Below are 19,133 nucleotides of genomic sequence, written 5' to 3'. Positions count from 1 at the left end.
TCTCAGGCTGCCGTAAACACACAGGTCCTGGGTGCCACAATAAGCGGGGCCGGCCACTGGTGACTTCTCAGACTATAGGACCCTCTTCCTCAGGGAGCGTGCTCTGTACCTGGGGCCCCTCCCATTGTGTAGTAACGGTGCATATTTCAAATGTAAATTCAACAGGAAATAAGTACCAGAGTCAGGGTTATGGATGAGGCTAATGCCAGATAAATTTTATTATATTTAGAAAATAAAAACAAAAGCAAGGTAATTGGAAATAAAAGTAAGTCACTCAAAAATGAGTTTTAAACATTCTCTGATTATTTAATGACAACATTTAGACCCATGGCCCAAGCCAGTTTTAATCCAACCGAGATGCTGGAAGGCAGAGCACACTGTGGTGCCCATCAGGCCAATGAGGGCGATGGAGCCCAGAGCACCCCTGGTCCGCTTGCTGGGTTCTGGAAGAGAAGAAATGGCACTTCAGGCAAAGCAGTGTGTCATGATAGGGCTCCTGGGACCTCCGGAAAGGTACAGGGTACTAACTGGAGCTCCTCTGCTCCGGGCCCTTGGCGGTGCTGCCTTCATCCTTAGAGACATCAGCACAGCGAGACCATCTCCCAGTAGTGGTAAGGGCTGCCCAGCTCTGAATCCTGGCTGATAGGTAGTTGCCACATGATAGCCTGGTGACCTAGATGAAGCCTCAACTTTGCTAAGCCTCAGTTTCCCCATTTTTGCAATAGGGTAATGTCATCTACATCAATCACAAGGGTTGGGAGGTTTGCAATAGCAATTGACTCAGAAAATGCTCAAAGGATGTTTTTTTACCATTCAAAGGTTAGAAGAAAGAATGCAACAGAACTGTCACCCAAGTACCCAATTACACCCCTTTTCCTTAAGGCCCTGAGAAGGAGGAAAACAGAAGCTTAAGAGTTTAACTGTTTCCTGGCAGGCGTCCGTGTGCCCTTACCTCCTGTGTAGTAGCCATAGGCATAAAGAACTCGTCCAACAATCCAGGCCAAGCCCAAGCCCGAAACTACTCGCTAAAAAAAAAAAGTAGGGGTGGCACATTAGTATTTACATTCAAGGACCAGCAGATCTTTTTTTTTTTTTTTACAGAGACAGAGTCAGAGAGAGATGAGAAGCATCAATCATCAGTTTTTCGTTGTGACGTCTTAGTTGTTCATTGATTGCTTTCTCATATGTGCCTTGACTGTGGGCCTTCAGCAGACCGAGTGACCCCTTGCTCGAGCCAGCGACCTTGGGTCCACGCTGGTGAGCTTTGCTCAAATCAGATGAGCCCGCGCTCAAACTGGCAACCTCGGGGTCTTGAACCTGGGTCTTTCCGCATCCCAGTCTGATGCTCTATCCACTGCGCCACCGCCTGGTCAGGCAAGGACCAGCAGATCTTGATTAACATCTAACGTTGACTACACAATGTTTTAGCAAAATGAGTAATTTCACTCCCCTGGGCTGGGAGACCCTAGCTCTGGTGGGTCAGGAACTGCAGAGGTCGTCCCATTGTGGCAGCATGTACAGACCAGAGGGCAACGAGGGCTCAGGGCCAGAAGGGGACATGATTGCTCTCTGGCCAGAGGGCAGTTAAGGGGAAACATCTTTTGGTCAAGGCAGGATCCAAAAGGCAAGTAATCAAGCTCAGGAAGCCTATTTACATGGGTTACAGTGCAGACCAGCCCTGTGGCCCACAGGTAAGTGGCCTCTGAGGTCTGTCCCACCTTCTGACCAATAACCTCACACACTTAGGTGCCTATGGTATTTGCCTGGTCAGTTCATCTTGGTAACCTTGGGCAATCAGTAAGTGTTTGTTGCATGAATGAATGAACTTGCAAAGGAAGCCACTTATGGGCAAAGTTACAAAGTATCCATGATGTTTCCCTTTATCTGTAACAAAAATTGGGGAAAAGTCAGTCCACTTTAAAGAACTTAGAAGTAACTGAATAAAATTCTTTTAAACAACTCCGGGTGCCTAGGTGGAACATATTGTAGCCCAGATGAGCCGTCCAGGGGACTAGAAGGAATACATTGTATCCCAGATGAAACCCCCAGGGAATAACTTACCGGGTGGTACACACCTCCAACGGCTAGGAAAAATAAGAACGGTGGGTACACTTCCAACCTGCAAGAGACAGAAGAACATTAAAAAAAAAAAAAAAAAAAGCCCTGGCCAGTTGGCTCAGTGGTAGAGCGTCGGTCTGGTGTGCAGGTGTCCCGGATTTGATTCCTGGCCAAGGCACACAGGAGAAGCGCCCATCTGCTTCTCCACCCTTCCCCCTCTCCTTCCTCTCTGTCTCTTCCCCTCCCGCAGCCGAGGCTCCATTGGAGCAAAGTGGGCCCAGGCCTCTGAGGATGGCTCTATGGCCCCTGCCTCAGGTGCTAGAGTGGCTCTGGTTGCAACAGAGCGACGCCCCAGATGGGCAGAGCATTGCCCCCTGGTGGGCATGCCGGTGGATCCCGGTCGGGCGCATGCGGGAGTCTGTCTGACTGCCTCCCCGTTTCCAACTTCAGAAAAATACAAAAAAAAAAAAAAAGTGCCCCAGGTAAGTGCCCTAAAACGGAGAACCCTTTTACCTTTTTACTTCCCAAGTGAGACACTTAAAATTGAAATAAACACTGACTGAGGGAGGAGGCCCGGCCACTGACCCACCTCTGGGACCGGCGGTGACTGAGAAACGGAGGGAAGGTCTGCCCCGTCTAACCAGCTGTCGAGGAGGGTCCTGTGACTCAGAGTCACTTTAGACATCCTGGAGAGGGTCATGGAGCCCCAGACACAGTCTTGAAAGATTATCCCAAACACCACCATTCTAACCCTTATTTTGTTTACTATTCATGTACAAGTTTTCTAAATGATACTTTTAACGAGTGTCCATGATTGCCACTGCTGCTATTACCGACAGGGGCACTACAGGCCGGGAAGCTGGACAGAGGCACCTGCTCCGCAGAGGCCTTGCCACCGCACGGCCCACACTCACGTGTTCTGATGGGCTCGCTGAATGCAGTTGAAGAGGTGCCCATTTTCAGGGTCTGTGCTGTACATGGTGGGATACTGTGAACACAAGAGTGCGTGTTGATCAGATGGTCAGGACAGTGACCCTGAACCTGCAGGCTAATCGATCCCCGGGCACCTGCTATCGTACCCTTGACAGGTGATCAATGTCTGGGTTCTCAGAGGCAGACTCAGTCGGGGACTGTTAATATCCAATATCAAGGTGCCGAAGCCATCGCTGCCCAATTTCTGAGCCATTACAAAGACACCAGAGGGAAACAGCTCCTTCTCAAAGCCACCCAGTACACAGCCTTGTAAGAGTTCCCCCAATAGGGGAACAGGAGCTGAATGTGGAAGAATTTCAATGGACGTTTTCATAAAAATGAAAGAAACTAGGTAGGAAAAATTTAAAAGCAGCTCTAGTTAGGGTAGTCTAATACATGTTGCCAGACAGAAATAGACACCTAGAACCGCTCACCACGGATGACTTCAGTAATGATCCTCCTGGACCAGCTAGAACTGAAAGCACCAGGCAGTCCCTGCTTGGGTGAGGATGCCACAACCAGGAAACAATGGCCTTGAACCCTCTTTAGAAAATAGCACCCTTCCTGGGAAATAGCTCTGTCCAAAGGCAGACTGTTCTCACGCCAGCCCACCTGGTCTTTCTATAGAAGAGACAAAGTGAAACCAGGTGGAAACTGGTTCCCAGCAGGGACCTGCTGGAAAAGGGGAAGAATCTCCAGCTGGTCCAGCCCTGAAGCTGCTGCCGCGGGCCACTAGCTCGCCTCCCCTCTCCCTCCAGGACAGGGAACAAGCTGTCACCAGGACGAGCCTACAACAGCACCAGCGTGTCCCACTCACCTCCACCTTGTACTTCTTGCGGGCCTTGGAGACGTTGATGGCTAGGTGAGCGACCATGAGGAAGCTGGCGGCCCCAGTCAGAACCACAAATCCGTACTCCTTGGAGAGGACAGCCATCTCAGCTGGGGGAGAAAGAATAGTGAGACCAGCCCTGTAACATGGGCAGGTGCCAACGCAAACCTGCGGGCCACAGAGACAGGTGTATAAATGACGCTTCAAAGAGTATGTGGGAGCTACGTGCTGTGCATCACGCAACAGAATTTAAAAATTATTCAAGGATAGGCCCTGGCTGGTTGGCTCAGCAGTAGAGCGTTGGCCTGGTGTTTGGAAGTTCCAGGTTTGATTCCCAGTCAGGGCACACAGGAGAAGCACCCATCTGCTTCTTCACCCCTCCCCCTCTCCTTTTTCTCTCTCTCTTTCCCTCCCGCAGTCAAGGCTCCATTGGAGCAAAGCTGGCCTGGGCGCTGAGGATGGCTCCATGGCCTCCACCTCAGGTGCTAGAATGATTCTGGTTGCAATGGGGCAATGGCCCAGATGGGGAGAGCATCGACCCCTGGTGGGCATGCTGGGTGGATCCTGATTGGGCACATGCAGGAGTCTGTCTCTCTGCCTCCCCACTTCTAACTTCAGAAAAATACAAAAAATAATAAAAATTATTCAAGGATGCATCATTCACAGAGTGTTCACAAGCTTAATGTATGTCCTCTTTTTGTGCCTGGGTTCTCGTGATCAAGATTCTGGTCATGAGATGTATCTAATCTCTGAGCTGCCTGTGAGGGGCTGCCACCAACCCCCTCTCTGGGGTAGGGACACACTGGGAAGGGCTGACTCAGCACAGGTGTTACCTCTTGGTCACACTTGCCCACCTTGTGTGGCTGCAGATGACAAGGAGACGGGAGGCCCTCCGAGCTTGCTCGTCCTCATTCTCTTCCAGAGTGAGGCATTTTCAGAGTAGAAAGTCAGCCCCGGTGTAGTTACCAGAACAGACACCTGGGCCGAATTCTGAATACCTCTGACAATGAACGGCCGAGCTTTCCAATCTGCCTCAGAACCTTGGAATTAAACTCCTCTGGGCCACCGGGCCATTCAAAAACAAGGCTGCCTCTAACTTTGTCACAAGCTGCCTGTTTACAAACAGTAAAACTAAGCCTATCTGGTTTAGGTCAAAGTTGACAAGTCCTCTGAGAGGCAGCTTCCAGTCCCGAACCTTTGGACAGGGTGCCGGGCTCCCTGGCCGCGTGCGGACACCTCATGTCTGTGCAGCCCTTCTAAGCTTCCTTTTAACACTCCCCCAGACCCCATTAATTCTATGCACAAGGAAAAGTAGGCTCAGTGGAAGGATGGTGGAGATAGGACCAGGGCTTGTTTTAGAATTCTCCCCCAAATCCAACTAGCCCAGGCAAAACCTTAGGATTTGGTGGCTTAGTCCTTCACCTCTGTTCTTCCAATCTACAAGGGCTTGGGGTAGGAGAAGCCAGGGGGCAGGACAAAGTGCCTCTTGAGCAGGTGTTACTACTGCAGGCGATGAACCCCCAAAAGCAGGTGCTCAGAAATTTCCAGGTGGAATTGGGTATGCACGACTGAGCTCCTCTTCCAAAGCAGACATGCAGTCTGGGAGGTTAAACCTGGGACCGCCTCTCTCCTCGCACTCTGCTAAGGAGGTAGTGGATGGTTTGCAAAGGGCCGCATGGTCATTGGGGAGCAGCAGACTGCCCACTCTCCCCGAGGCTCTCCCTGCAGAAGCCGCAAATACACCCGTATGGGTGCAGGAGCAAAGTCTGGGCAGCCCTCCCTGACACCTCCCCGTGCCCCGCCAAATGAGGAGTCCTGCTTCCTACGCCACAGTGGCCAGCACTGCCCGCTGCTGGGATCTGTGCTGAAACAGAGCCCGGCTCCGCTGAGGTCAGCTGCCGACCTCCCATGAGGGAGGGAGCGTGCTGTCTGGCATTCTCTGTGCCAAGCACTCGGGGTGTGCTTACAGGTGCCCGTCAGATCATTTGAACCTGCCACTCCAGGTGGCTCTTAGGAACGACCTTGTTTCCAGTGCTTGTCACCTAGCACAGTGCCTGGAATGAAATATGCCCCTTTCCTATGTAAGTCTCTTTTTTTTCCCCTCAAAAGTATCAAATGAAACAACAGGAGCAGAAGGGTGTATGGACTACTCCAGGAGGGTGAGGGTGAAACATGCAGGTTCGCAGCTGCTGGGAACATGAACCCAACAGGGACTGAGAAATGGCTCAGGCTTGTCCTGGAAGGAGAGAATCAGCATCATCCACTTGGGCTTCCCAAGAACCTGTATCACTTGCTGAATTCATTTTTTCTTAAGAGAGCTGGGGCAAAGCGATGGAGGTTCCCAGGCCTTAGAGAAATGGGCCTTCGCGGTTCAGGCCCGGTGCATGCACTGGGGTGGGGTGGCAGCTCAAGCCACAGCGGCCACACCCAGAGCTGGAGCCAAGCCACCGCCGCACCCAGGGCTCTGCCCACCTGCCCACCCAGGAGCCCACAGATAGCTGCTAGGGCACAGGCTCCCCAAGCTGATAAGCGGCCCGTAACCCACCTCTGGGCGTGGCACTGCACCGCTTGGTTCCTCAGCAACCCTGGCACCCACCCAACAAGATAAGATCCTTGTGGCCAGGAACTCTGCCCTAGACTCTGTCTCCTTCCTGCAAGGTGCTGGACGCACAGTCCCAAAGTCCTTCCGGAGCCCCACGTCCAACACGGCATGGGCTACTCAGTAACTCGCTTGTCAGTCATCATTACAGCGGTCAAGGTCATCCATTTGAAGTTCACTCGACTGGTGTAAATAAAAGTGCATTTAGGTACATACAGGGTGGGTCTTTTAAAAGTCGGTTTACAGTTTTTCATATGGGAAGATAATACAATAATTAACCAATAATAATGCAAGATTAGGCGCTTGTGTTTTGCTTACTCACAACCGTAAACATACTTTTGCCCAGCCTGGTTTTTGAAAGTATCGAGCCTGTGCTAAAACACACTTCTGGGGCAGGTGTAAGGTACAGTCACCTGGGGAACAGCCCGACGACAGGCTGGCCATACTCTTGACACGGATCTGACCTTCTGCCTCATTAATTCCACTGGGAATCAATTTGGTCCAGAGACACTCACCTCAGCACTATTTATCATCACAAACCCAGAAATGGTACAGATAGATGTACCACACACATGAAAAAAACCCTGAAACTGACTGGGTTGGGGAAAGGCAGAAACAGTACTTGTGGAGGTGTGGGCTTCCTGCTAGTTGGCAACTGGCAGTCTGGGAAGGAGTCAAAATTGTTCAGCTGCGAGAAGAGGAAATTGAAGGTTTAAAGGAACTTGAGTCATTCTGTCCAGTTTTTCCTATTTTTTTTTTGTATTTTTCCGAAGTGAGAAGCAGGGAGGCAGACAGACAGACTCCCACATGCACCCAACTGGGATCCACCCAGTATGCCCACCAGGGGGCGATGCTCTGTTGTGGCCAGAGCCATTCTAGCACAAGGTGGAGGCCTTGGAGCCATCCTCAGCACTTGGGCCAACTTTGCTCCAATGCAGCCATGGCTGCAGGAGGGAAAGAGAGAGATGGAGAAAAAGGAGAAGGGGAAGGGTGGAGAAGCAGATGGGCGCTTCTCCTGTGTGCTCTGGCCGGGAATCGAACCCGGGACTTCCACATGCCGGGCTGACATTCTACCACTGAGCCAACCAGCCAGGGACCAGTTTTTCTTTTTTTTTAATCAAGTTCTGTTGCTGACTGAAGAGTCGTGATCCTTTTGGAAATGTTTTTATGCCTGGCAGACCAGAGCATGGTATAGGACTGGTCCTTCTCCCTAAGGGACAACCCGTGGGACTGGAGACAGTGGGGATTCCGGAGTTGGACCTGTGTTTACACGCAGCCTCAGCAAGTTTGAGGACGTTACCAAGTCTCTGGACAAATGGGAGAATGCTGTTTACTTCCCAGGATGGTTTGAGGAATCAAGTGAGATAAATTTACCATCTGATATGAACGTCTGATAAATGTCAATCCAAGCACCAATGCTTTGTAAAGGGCAGCAAGGGTACATACATGTCTGTCCATGCGTGAAATATGATACTTCCTAAGTAAGGAGATACTTACTGACTTTTCTACAAATCGATAATGTGCTTTGACGTAGACATTAGTTCTGATGCTGTGTGAAATAGACTCAAATTTGCCAAAAGGCTGGCCTACTTAGGTTTTGTGTTTTAGGGGGAGTTAGCTTCCTGGTGTGGACAGCATACTGAGTTCTAAGGACACTAAATTCCTTTATTCAACCATGCATGATACAAAGAGTGCTTACTGCCTGACTAGGCGGTGGCACAGTGGATACAGTGTCAGACTGGGACATAGGGGACCCAGATTTGAAACCCTGAGGTCACCAGCTTGAGCGCAGGCTCATCTGGTTTAAGCAAGGTTCACCAGCTTGAGCCCAAGGTTGCTGGCTTGAGCAAGGGGTTACTCGGTCTGCTGTAGCTCCCCCCCCCCCATATGAGAGAGCAATCAATGAACTACTAAGGTGCTGCAATGAAGAATTGATGCTTCTCGGCCCTGCCCAGTTTGCTCAGTGGTAGAGCGTCGGCCTGGCGTGCGGGAGTCCCAGGTTCGATTCCCAGCCAGGGCACACAAGAGAAGCGCCCATCTGCTTCTCCACCCCTCCCCCTCTCTTCCTCTCTGTCTTTCTCTTCCCCTCCCGCAGCCAAGGCTCCATTGGAGCAAAGTTGGCCTGGGCGCTGAGGATGGCTCTGTGGCCTCTGCCTCAGGTGCTAGAATGCCTCTGATTGCGGCAGAGCAATGCCCCAAGATGGGCAGAGCATTGCCCCCTGGTGGGCGTGCCAGGTGGATCCCAGTCGGGCGCATGCGGGAGTCTGTCTGACTGCCTCCCCGTTTCCAACTTCAGAAAAAAAAAAAAATTGATGCTTCTCATCTCTCTCCCTTCCTGTCTGTCTGTCCCTATCTGTCCCTCGGTCTCTATCTCTGTCACACACAAAAAAAGAACAACAAATAGCGTTTACTGTATGCCAGGCACTGTTTAAGGTGTGGGGGCATACAGCGAGAGTATGGTGGGGTCCCTGCTCACAGGGCACTGCCATTCTCGGGATGACAAAAGCCAGACAAGAAACCAGCAAGCAAAACTGGAGAGAGCGGCCCCCTCCGCTGAGAACACACTGCAGAGAGAAGGGCGTGGCTCCCCCCTCAGGACCACCATAGCCCCCTCGCTGCGGCAGGTGTGCTGAAGGAGGAAGAGATAGCTGCGCAACATTCCGGGGAAAGAACGCTCCAATCAGAACGCAAGTGCAAAGGCCCAGGGACAGGAACAGCTGCAGCACACTCAAGGACAGAAAGGTGGCCAGGTGGCTGGGCCCTGGGGAGTGGTGGGAACAGGAGAGGAGGAGGTTAGAAGGACTTTACCAGCATGTCCCACCCAGTCCACGCCTCCTGCTTCTCCCTCCAGGGACTCAGCTGAGAGGCGGAGGAAGGGGGGGAAGGACACTGGGAGGCTGTCAAGGGTCCACAGAGGACACACCACTTTCCTAAGGGACAGTGTAACCCAAAGTGAGCCATCACTGACCAAGAAAGCCCTCCAAGTGGATGCAATTCACATGCATGGGACGGGCTTTGAGGTATGAAGAGGCCCAGAGCAGCACAGACTTTCGATAGGAGGGAAGAGGGAGTTCTCATAAGGAGGAAGTAGTCCTCTCTGCTGAGCTGTGTGACCAGACTTTAACGTGTGCTTTTGGCTTTGGAGATGGGACCCTTTGGCAGCGGTTTTTAGATTTTTTTTATTTATTCAATTTTTAGAGAGAGGAAACAGAGAGAGAGAGAGAGAGAGAAGGGGGTTGGAGCAGAAAGCATCAACTCCCATATGTGCCTTGACCAGGCAAGCCTGGGGTTTTGAACCAGCAACCTCAGCGTTCCAGGTCAACGCTTTTACCCACTGCACCACCACAGGTCAGGCTTGGCAGCAGCTTTTAGGGGGAAGCTGGACGCTGGAAGACAGAAGCAAGCTTGGAGGCGCCCGCCTCCTGAGTTGGCTCACTGTCCAGTCCCGCCAACATGGCCCAGTGCGGGTCCTGCCCTTTCCCCAGGAAGCCTTACTTCTGGCCCACCCTCGCAGGCCACGCCTCTGCCAGGGAGATTGCGCACACTTGTTTCACACTGATCAGTGAGCCATCTAACGTGAACTTGAACAATGATGGATGAAAATGGTCCACATCTGAAAATGGACCACTTGCCCTCTGAGGTCAGACAACGTGACTCCTGCACATGCTTTTGATATGGTCACTTGCATGCAGACAGGACCTCAGGGGAGGCCTAAGTTTCCAGGAAGGGTTTCTCAGACATCAGCAGCATCAAACTCATCTGCAGGGGTCGTTAAAATACACCCCGTCCCAAGAGTTTCTCAGGCGGGGCCTGGGAGTCCGCATTTGTAACAAGTTCTTCGGTGAGGTTGGTGATGCTGGTCAGGCACCACAGTTTAAGGAAATTCTCTGGAGGTGTGGATTTTGTCCAAGTCTAACCTCACAGGCAGGGTCTTGTCTCCGAGTCCTTGGAGTCTCCCTTTGTCCTGCAATGCCCCCAGAACTTTTTTTTTTAATTTTTATTTATTATTTTTTTTACAGGGACAGTGAGAAAGTCAGAGAGAGGGATAGATAGGGGAAGACAGACAGGAATGGAAAGAGATGAGAAGCATCCATCATCAGTTTTTTGTTGGGACTCCTTAGTTGTTCATTGATTGCTTTCTCATATGTGCCTTGACCGTGGGCCTTCAGCAGACCGAGTAACCCCTTGCTCGAGCCAGCGACCTTGGGTCCAAGCTGGTGAGCTTTTTTTTGGCTCAAGCCAGATGAGCCTGTGCTCAAGCTGGCAACCTTGGGGTCTCAAACCTGGGTCCTTCCGCATCCCAGTCCAATGCTCTATTCACTGCGCCACCACCTGGTCAGGCGCCCCCAGAACTTGACAGGGGAGGGAGGAGGAGACCAGAGGTGGATTTGCAGAAAGACTTCCACCCAGCAAAGCCCTGCACACTCACTCACGAAGGGTGTGCCCACTGGTGACCGGTTTCTTCATTCAGATCCAAAGACAGAGGACTCATGACCAAACAGGTGGGCAAGACAGCTCTTAGTAGCTTCTGGGACAGCCAATTGATTCCTATGACAGCTCTCTCCTCATGGTCACCATCTCGCTTACCAGATCAAATGTTTGCACGTGTTCAGTGGGTCAGAATTTAAGGCTTTTCACCTTTCAAAAGGGATGCTCATGTGAACTCCTGAGACTGAGCATCGGATCAGGTGCCTCTTACATTCTGAGCCATCAGCAACGGGACTTCAAATGAAAGGGCTATTTAAGGATCCCGTGGGGCCTCCAACTAACTCCTGATGAACTTTTTATTCCTTAGGGCAGAAATGGCAACACAGGAAACAGTGTCACCCTCCACCCTGGACAGCACCTGCGAGACAGAGAACCCGTGGAGTGCTTCTTACAGGCCAGGCAATGAAATAGCGGTTATATCAATTAACACTCAGCCCCCACAACAATCCTGTGTGGTCATTCCTATTATTGCCCCAATTTTACAGATGAGGACACTGAGGCCAAGGGGAGGTCAGTAACTTGTCTGAGGTCCCACAGCTAGCGAGGGCAGAGCCGGAGTCCGGACGCGGCAGACTGGCCCAGTGTCCCACTCTGCATGCACTACTGCACGGGGCTGCTCCTTACTCAGGAGTTAGATCACACCTTCCTTCCTCAGCTGGGGAGCAGCAAGGAGAAACCTGCACAAAGCTCCCCTCAGGCACAGAGCAGGAGTGACACCCCAGCTCCCCTAGGACAGAGGGGAGGACAGAGCCAGGGCACAAGAGCCAGGCGAGGGGGCGCAGGTCCAGGATCGTTGGAACACTTTACATACAGGACAGTGTCCTCTGTAAAGACAGTTTATTTCTTACTTTCCAACCTGGATGTGCGTCATTTCTTTCTCTTGCTAGCTTGTCAGGCTGGAACCAATCCAAATGTCACAGAGAAGTGACAAGAGGGGGCCACCTTGCCATGTCCCTGTCTTGGAATCATTCAGTCTTCCATCACTAAATAGGCTGTTTGCTGTGGGTTTTCCACGCATGCTACTTTGGAGACTAAGAAACCGAAGTATTTCTGTATTTTTAAAAACAGCAACACCTTGACTTGTAACTTTTTCTACTTACAAAAGTATTCATGACTAGCCCAACACAACTTTATTTTTTCTTTTTTTAAAGAATATTAGTTTTATTTTTATTTTTTTGTGACAGAGAGAGAAATAGGGACAGACAGGAAGGGAGAGACATGAGAAGCATCAAGTGTTTGTTGCGGTTCCTTAGATATTCACTGATTGCTTTCTGATATGTGCCTTGACTGGGGGCGGGGGGCTGCAGCAGAGCAAGTGACCCCTTGCTCAAACCAGCGACCTTTGGGCTCAAGCCAACAACCATGGGGTCATGTGTATGATCCCACGCTCAAGCCAGCAACCCCACAATCAAGCTAGTGAGCCCGCACTCAAGCAGCAACCTTGGGGTTTCAAACTTGGGTCCTCCACATCCCAGTCCAATGCTCTAACCACTGCGCCACTGCCTGGTCAGGCCCAACACGATTTTTCAAGGACATATGAAGTGGGGGTGGGGGAAGAAACTGGGAAGAATACTTTGAAGCAGGCGGGGTATGGGACAGAGGGCAGCAGAGAAACCCCAGGCCTCCGTGGGTTTGTAGGGGAGATCATAGCCCAGCGGCTCCTGGGTGACCAGCAGGGGGCCTGTGGTCTGCGGGTCAGACAGGTGAGTGGGTACAGGAGCGCCTGGGACACGTTGCTTCCGTGCAGCCAGCGAGAAGACACAGGTGGATTTTAAGAAAGCCACCAGGCAGCACTGCAGAGCCTCACTCCAGGAGTGATGGAACTTGAACTGAAAGTGAGTCTTGCCCCGGAAGCATGGGTCCCAGCCCTGGAAGCTGTGCTCCGTGCCAGGGCCTGAGTGACCCCACAGCGTCATGCCGTTCAGCTCAGGTACTCTTCTCTAGGAAACTTACTGACACCCTCCCAGAGGTGTGACTAGCCCTGACCTCCCGTTCCTGTTCCTAAGGCCACTGCTCACCTTAGCTCTCTGGGGCAGGGACTCCTCTAGTTACACAGGCGTCACCCAGAAAACTGCCCGGACGACAGCCGAGCACCCCCAGGACGAAGCTCTCCTTCACCCCTGACTCTGGTGCCCCCGGCTGCCAACATGAATTGCCCAGAGCAGTCAACACTGTGCTGGGGAAGCCAGGGCAGCCTTCATGGATGCGGGCATTCGCCTTGAAATATTTATGACTTCTGAGCCGTGACGTTACCCCTTCTCTTTAAAGTGAAATCAATCAGATGCTTTCTGGGAGAGAGGATCCCACTTTCATCTCTCTCTATGCCCACAGACAGACACAAGGCAGCTCGGACACTGGTAACCCCAATTCCATGGGCAGGATTGCTCTCAAATGACGCCGCTATGCACCCAGGAACGGGGGACAACAATAAAGCACTCGGAGACTGAGTGGGAACCTTTTTCCCCAGTGTTTCGTGAGAACCCCGGTTCAGCTGCCTGTGCATCAACACAGTCTTCCTTTTATCCGTTTCCCTATTTTACACGGCACAGCAACAGTCATTTTCATGAGTAACATGAGGACTGTAACTTGGAGGGCTGGTCGGATCCATCCCAGTGGACTTCCCAGAGTCCCCAACACTGGGGGGCTGGGGAGGGTGACTGTGCTGGATCTACTTCGCTCACTTAAAGCACCCCCCAGGTAGCTGCGCAGCCATGGCTCTGACGCCAGCTGGGTGCACAGAGGAACAGGCCTCCCGATGGTCTCCCAGCAGGGCAGCAGACCCTCCTGAGCCCACGGGATGCTCAGTGGAGACTCCGAAGAGCCCAGAGGAAGGCAACATCGAAGGGATTCCGTTTCCATGATGGGAGAGAGAACAGGGCGGTCACAGGATTTCTGTGCATCTGTCTTACATTTCCAAACGCATCATACACATGATAAAATCTGTCTGCGTGTCAGCGTTTCAAGTGACATATTTGCGAACGAGGACGTGGACATTTAAGAGAACAAGGAATGCTAACCCAGGTGAAGACATAACTCTTCCCCCCAATTGCACTGATATTCAGTAGCTAGTTCTCCAAGGGATAAAAGGGAAAGTCGTTTGATAAGCACATGAGTCACTATGTCTCTTGATTAATGACTTGCAGGAGCTGACAGCTGGGTTGGGTCATAAAGCGGGTCTCTGCCGGAACCTCCGTTCTTTGGTTCCTAACTCCAAGTCAAGAGGACGGGAGAGCTGTTTCCTTTAGCGATAACTGTGCTAAAACCCAAATGTATCCAGCTATAGCTTGGTCATATAAAATACTCAAATTTGGCCTGACCTGTGATGGTGCAGTGGATAAAGCGTCTACCTGGAAATGCTGAGGCTGCCGGTTCGAAACCCTGGGCTTGCCTGGTCAGGGCACATATGGGAGTTGATGCTTCCAGCTCCTCCCCCCTTCTCTCTCTCCTCTCTCTCTCTCTCATCTCTAAAATGAATAAATAAATAAAAAAAAATACTCAAATTTCACATTTTATTTTTTTAACTTTTTTTTAGTTCTCTTCTTTTTTTTTTTAGAGAGGAGAGAGAGAGAAGGGGGGGGAGGAGCAGTAAGCATCAACTCCCATATGTGCCTTGACCAGGCAAGCCCAGGGTTTCGAACCAGCAACCTCAGCGTTCCAGGTTGACGCTTTATCCACTGTGCCACCAAAGGTCAGGCCTCACATGTTGTTTTACTGTCAACACTTCGGAGAACTGGAGTTCATGCCTGCCCTGGGAGGGGGAAGGGAGGATCAGAAGATGCTCAGGTCCAGTGGCTGGCACCTGGTCAGGGGGATGTCTGCACTGACCCAGGTCGACCAGATAAGCACGCGACCTGCTGCCCCCTCTCTGGAGTGTGACTTCTCTGCGAAAAGACACTGAGCACTCACACTGATTGTCCCCGGGGAAAACCGGTACTTCAGCTCTTCTAAGAATAATAGATTTGTAACAAGATGGGACAGATCCCGTGGCTGCTGTGATGACACTTCCCCAGATTCTTGACACCACAGACTCTATACGGGTGAGAGTTCCTTGATGTAGTGACACCTCATCTAGAAGCCCTGGGTCACACTGGACCTCCTGGAGCTCGGCCTCCCAGGACATGTGACCCCAGGGACAGGCTGCAGGATGTCCTCCGCGGTCTGAAAGTGGCAACCTCAGGGGCAGGGAGAAAAGTGGGGAGAAACCCCAGGACACAGAGGCAAATAAAAATCTCAACATTTCCTTAAATGGGACTGATGTGCAACCGTCAAGGCCGGACAAACCCTTCGCCTTCATGGGACGCTTGCCTGACACCCGCACCTACCACCTTCTTCAGTACTGCTCAGGACGGCTCCTTCCCCGGGCTGAGCCCCTCGCGTCACACCGTGCTCCACGGGAGGGGTAGGGCCACAGAGGTGACCCGGACCGAGAAGGAAGAACACAGTCCAGTGGAGGGACAGAGCACAGGAGGACCTTGAAACAGGAGAGGGGAAGGGTTGAGACAGGCTCCGCAGGACAGAAACCACAATGTGTGAGAGAGAACACCAGCGTGGGGACAGGAAAGGGCTGTACTTATGGAAGAAAGAGAAGGAGACCAGCGTGCCGGAGGTGCTGATGTAGACCAGAGCAAGAGTACTTGAAGAAATCAATTATTGTCCATAATACTTATTATTAGCATGGATATTATTTACTGCACATCAAACACTGTTTAAGGAGTTCACCAATACCAACCCATTAAACCCTCAGGGCACCCCTATATTATTACTTCCATTTTGCAGAGGAAGAAAGAGCACGCAACCTGCTGCCCTCTCTCTGGAGTGTGACTTCAGTGCCTTGATGTGGTGACACCTCATCTAGAAGCCCTGGGTCACACTGGACCTCCCGGAGCTCGGCCTCCCAGAACATGTGACCACAGGGACAGGCTGCAGGATGGCTTCCGCAGTCTGAAGGTGGCAACCTTCAGTGTGAGTGCTCAGTGCCTTTTCGCAGAGCACCAGAGAGGTTAAGTCATCTGCCCAAGGTCACACAGCTATCACGGAGACAGCCTGGATTCACACAGTCTGGTCTCAGAGTCTGTGCTCTCAGTCCTTGTCTACTTTTCCTGTCAGGGTGGTTGGGGCCACCTTTGACCATACCTGACCTCTTTTGGAACTTATCTGCCTCCTCAACCCTTCTCCTGAGCATAATACTAGCAAGAATAGAAAGTTAATAATTAACTCTAAACCTGTGACTAAAGCCTGGGATCTTCCTAATTGAAAGAGAAAAAACCCCCACCTTGGAAAAGGTCTAAAAAGGACTTTTTTTTTCTTTTTTAATGAGTGTTGGCATTACAGGATGACAGAAGAGGAGATAGTATAGGAAGGAAAAACGTCCTCTAATTTGTCAGGTATCCAGGTTTGCGAGCAGCAAGGCAGCACAGAAATTGGTACTTTGTTTTTATAAAAATGATTTCCATGTAACCTGTCCTTTCACTGACATTACACAGGGACCAAGGATGTAGGGAAACAAAGCCCTGATTTCCAGAAGAGGAAGAAAAAATCTCAAATGACTCACACTGACACCACTTGCATTTTGCATCACAAGAAATGCGGGCAGAGAGCAGTTAATTCCTAGCAGCTGCCCAGTCCCCACAAGGGGACCCACCATTCTGAATGAAGGAACTGCCTGGGCAGCTGCCTCCTTCCTGGAACAGGGGTCTTCACCCTCCATGCCTGTCTGTACCAATTGTTCACATTGCTTAGGCTGGAGAGATAAAATATCACTTATTTTAAAAAGTGGATGAAGGCACCAAAATACTGGAAGCCAACTTCCAGTTAATAAACAGGTCAACTCTAGAAAGAACTCAGAGGGGTGCTTAGCATTCCAAATAGTGATAATCCTTAAAGGTATCTCTGCAAATGTCTTTGGAAGGTAACACAGTTGTCTCGTCTCCTCACTGCTTTTCTCTGCACAAAGATAGGTAGGTAGTAGATAGATGCTGTGAGAGACAGTATGGGAAACTCAGGAATTCTATTTTACACAGCAGTCACCTTCCTGATAACTACTAAATTTTTCCTCTGCAGGAGAATAGTATACCCACAAGGAGTACCCATGAATCAGTTGCAAAAACTGTCTCAGTATACACTTTAAAAAACAACAACAACAAATACTGCTTTAAAAATGCAAACGGTGTACTGTCCGTTGTGGTTGGCAATGGTGTTCTGAATATGGATTCAGAATACTTAACTATAAATACAGGGAACAGTATATTTAAATGCTGCTGGCTGTGCAGTGGGCTCTAAATTTCTTTTTGGAAGACTGAGGTGTCATCATTTCATTCTAGATTGTTCCAGGGGCTTTTCAGCATTTCTCTAGATAATGGGGTAAAGCCCTTCTTTCACACATGCTCAGTCTATCTGCTGTCTTCCAGTTAGGAGTTTTCCCTTTCACGATGGTGTCCTGGGAGAGCTAGGCCAGCAGGGGGAAAGGAGGGGAGACTGCCCTTCTCCAGGTTTGTTCCTTTACCGAAGCAAGCCCCTGCAGTGCAGTTTCTAGGGCTGGCCACAGAGTCTCTACCAGTGTGTCTGTTTTATATATAGCAACATGAGTTCAGGGAGGGAAAAAAGATGCTTGACAAAGTTTTCTATTTCTGTCACACTGTGTCAGGAGGGAAGCTTAACAGACCTTCGTTCCAGGGGTGAAAAAAAGTAGTTGTTTGTAATAGTTAGATGTTAGTTTTATTTAACCCCTGGGAGGATACACATTCTTGATTCCCCCCCCCCCCCCCCACACACACACACATACACTCAGACACTATTGAACCAAATTCACTGAACTAAATAAAACAGAGCCTGGAACTCTGACGGAGACCCTTGGGGTGCCTCTCAATACTGCAGGCTCGCAGGGATCTCAGGATCGCCCAAGAGAAGCCTGCTTCAGCCTCCAGGCACAGAGGAAGCTGCTGAACCCTGCGGCCATGCTCCATGACCACGCCTAGGCCCACAGCACAACTGCAGGTCTGTTAAGTGTCCTTCATCCACGGCTCCCCTTCTTCAGGTTAGGGACCGAAGCCCCGGCCACGCCCTCTTCCCCACCCCCACCACCCTCCGGTCTTCTGCTTTCCCTCCCTCTCCTTTCCCACACTTGTCCCCGAAGCTACAATGTAGCTCGTAACCTCGTGACTCCCAAGGAAAGTACTAGCAGAAGCCGCACTCTGGGATGACTCACCATGGAGTCTCCAGGCCCTTCCACCGCCGACACCAGACGGCGGGACGTTTTCAGAAACCCAAGGCAGAACCGTAAATGAGGATTCCGCCTCCTGCCGCGCATCCTGCTCAAAGGCAGAGGTAGGCAATGCTCCCACTTCTAGGTTCCAATGCAAACTGACAAACGTTTCTGTGGGGCAGTTGGGAAACAAACACGATCCCCTGGGCGGGGGGGGGGGGGGGCTCCCGGAAGGTCCCTAGCAACACAGTTGCATCCGCAGCGGGCCAGCGCTCCAGCGCTCCGTCGTTACCCGCGGGCCTGCGCTGCCCACTGCCTACTGCCCCGCAGTGCCTGCTCGCCCACCTCCGCACTAGAGCTGCAGCTGACAAGGTCGGGTGGGCTCGGGAGGCACAGCCCGGGCACAGGGGGAGAGGGAAGGAAGCGACTTTGGAGGGGTTGACCTTGAGAATCTCCCTGAGTTACATACAGATGGCACGGCCATCCCCCGGCTTAGACGCTGCAAACCCAACTCCATCCCGGGGAGGATGCAGGGCGGGTGGAGGGCAAAGGGGGTGGAAAAGGTAGACAGAAATCTACAGACAGGAAAGGGGGAGAGCGAGCGAGTCCCTCTTCAGCTTGGGATAGCAGAGATAGATATGGGCGGTGCCCAGCGCAGGAACTGAGGCGTCCCCGAGGGCCGGCGCCCCTTGCTGCCTGCAGGTGCATGCACTCACCTGGATCACCTCCGAAGGGCTGGTGTAGAACGCAGTTGCGCAGCGAAGTGTGGGTGCAGTGACCGAGGCCTCCGGGAGGGCGTGGCGGGGCTCGAGGAGGCCCCGCCTACCACAGGCCCCGCCACCGCCCGCGCTGCCTGAGGCCACGCCCCTAAGGCGAGGCGCACCGCGGCATCTAATGAGCGCGCGTTTCAGGCTCCTGGTTTTGAGCCAGAGGCTGAAATTTCTTTCTTTTCGCGTTTGTCCCCTGACTTCTCCCTTCCACACCCA

At 51.6% G+C, this 19,133-nt stretch overlaps 2 protein-coding genes across 3 annotated transcripts in view; one reads left to right on the top strand and one right to left on the bottom strand.

Annotated features, from left to right (window-relative positions):
* Window positions 1–187: 187 nt before the first annotated feature.
* MGST3 (microsomal glutathione S-transferase 3) lies at window positions 188–19,004 on the bottom strand. Its single transcript, XM_066371381.1, has 6 exons — window positions 18,864–19,004; window positions 3,848–3,969; window positions 2,973–3,046; window positions 2,062–2,119; window positions 953–1,025; window positions 188–443 (listed from the first exon to the last, which is right to left on the bottom strand). Exons 2-6 carry the CDS (start codon window positions 3,962–3,964, stop codon window positions 307–309), a joined length of 459 nt encoding a protein of 152 aa, XP_066227478.1. The 5' UTR covers window positions 3,965–3,969; window positions 18,864–19,004; the 3' UTR covers window positions 188–306.
* RXRG (retinoid X receptor gamma) overlaps window positions 18,131–19,133 on the top strand; it is a 150,822-nt gene continuing 149,819 nt past the window's right edge. The window contains exon 1 of one of the 2 annotated variants that reach the window (XM_066371375.1): window positions 18,131–18,269. The gene's annotated coding sequence lies outside the window, so the exon portion shown is untranslated. Of the gene's footprint in view, window positions 18,270–18,404; window positions 18,520–19,133 lie in introns of those variants that run through there. The other variant, XM_066371378.1, reaches the window with a different exon arrangement.

The sequence above is a fragment of the Saccopteryx leptura genome, chromosome 2 (genome assembly GCF_036850995.1).
Source record: "Saccopteryx leptura isolate mSacLep1 chromosome 2, mSacLep1_pri_phased_curated, whole genome shotgun sequence".
Classification (NCBI taxonomy): domain Eukaryota; kingdom Metazoa; phylum Chordata; class Mammalia; order Chiroptera; family Emballonuridae; genus Saccopteryx; species Saccopteryx leptura.
The sequence above is the reverse complement of the archived record's forward strand: the minus strand, read 5'-3'. Positions and strand labels throughout refer to the sequence as shown.

Coding starts and splice junctions, on each gene's coding strand:
- MGST3 (XM_066371381.1), bottom strand. CDS start 3,964: ATGGCTGTCCTCTCCAAGGAGTACGGATTTGTGGTTCTGACTGGGGCC. Junction 3,047..3,847: donor GCAAGAAGTACAAGGTGGAG/GTGAGTGGGACA, acceptor TTGTGTTCACAG/TATCCCACCATGTACAGCAC. Junction 2,120..2,972: donor CAGCGAGCCCATCAGAACAC/GTGAGTGTGGGC, acceptor TGTCTCTTGCAG/GTTGGAAGTGTACCCACCGT.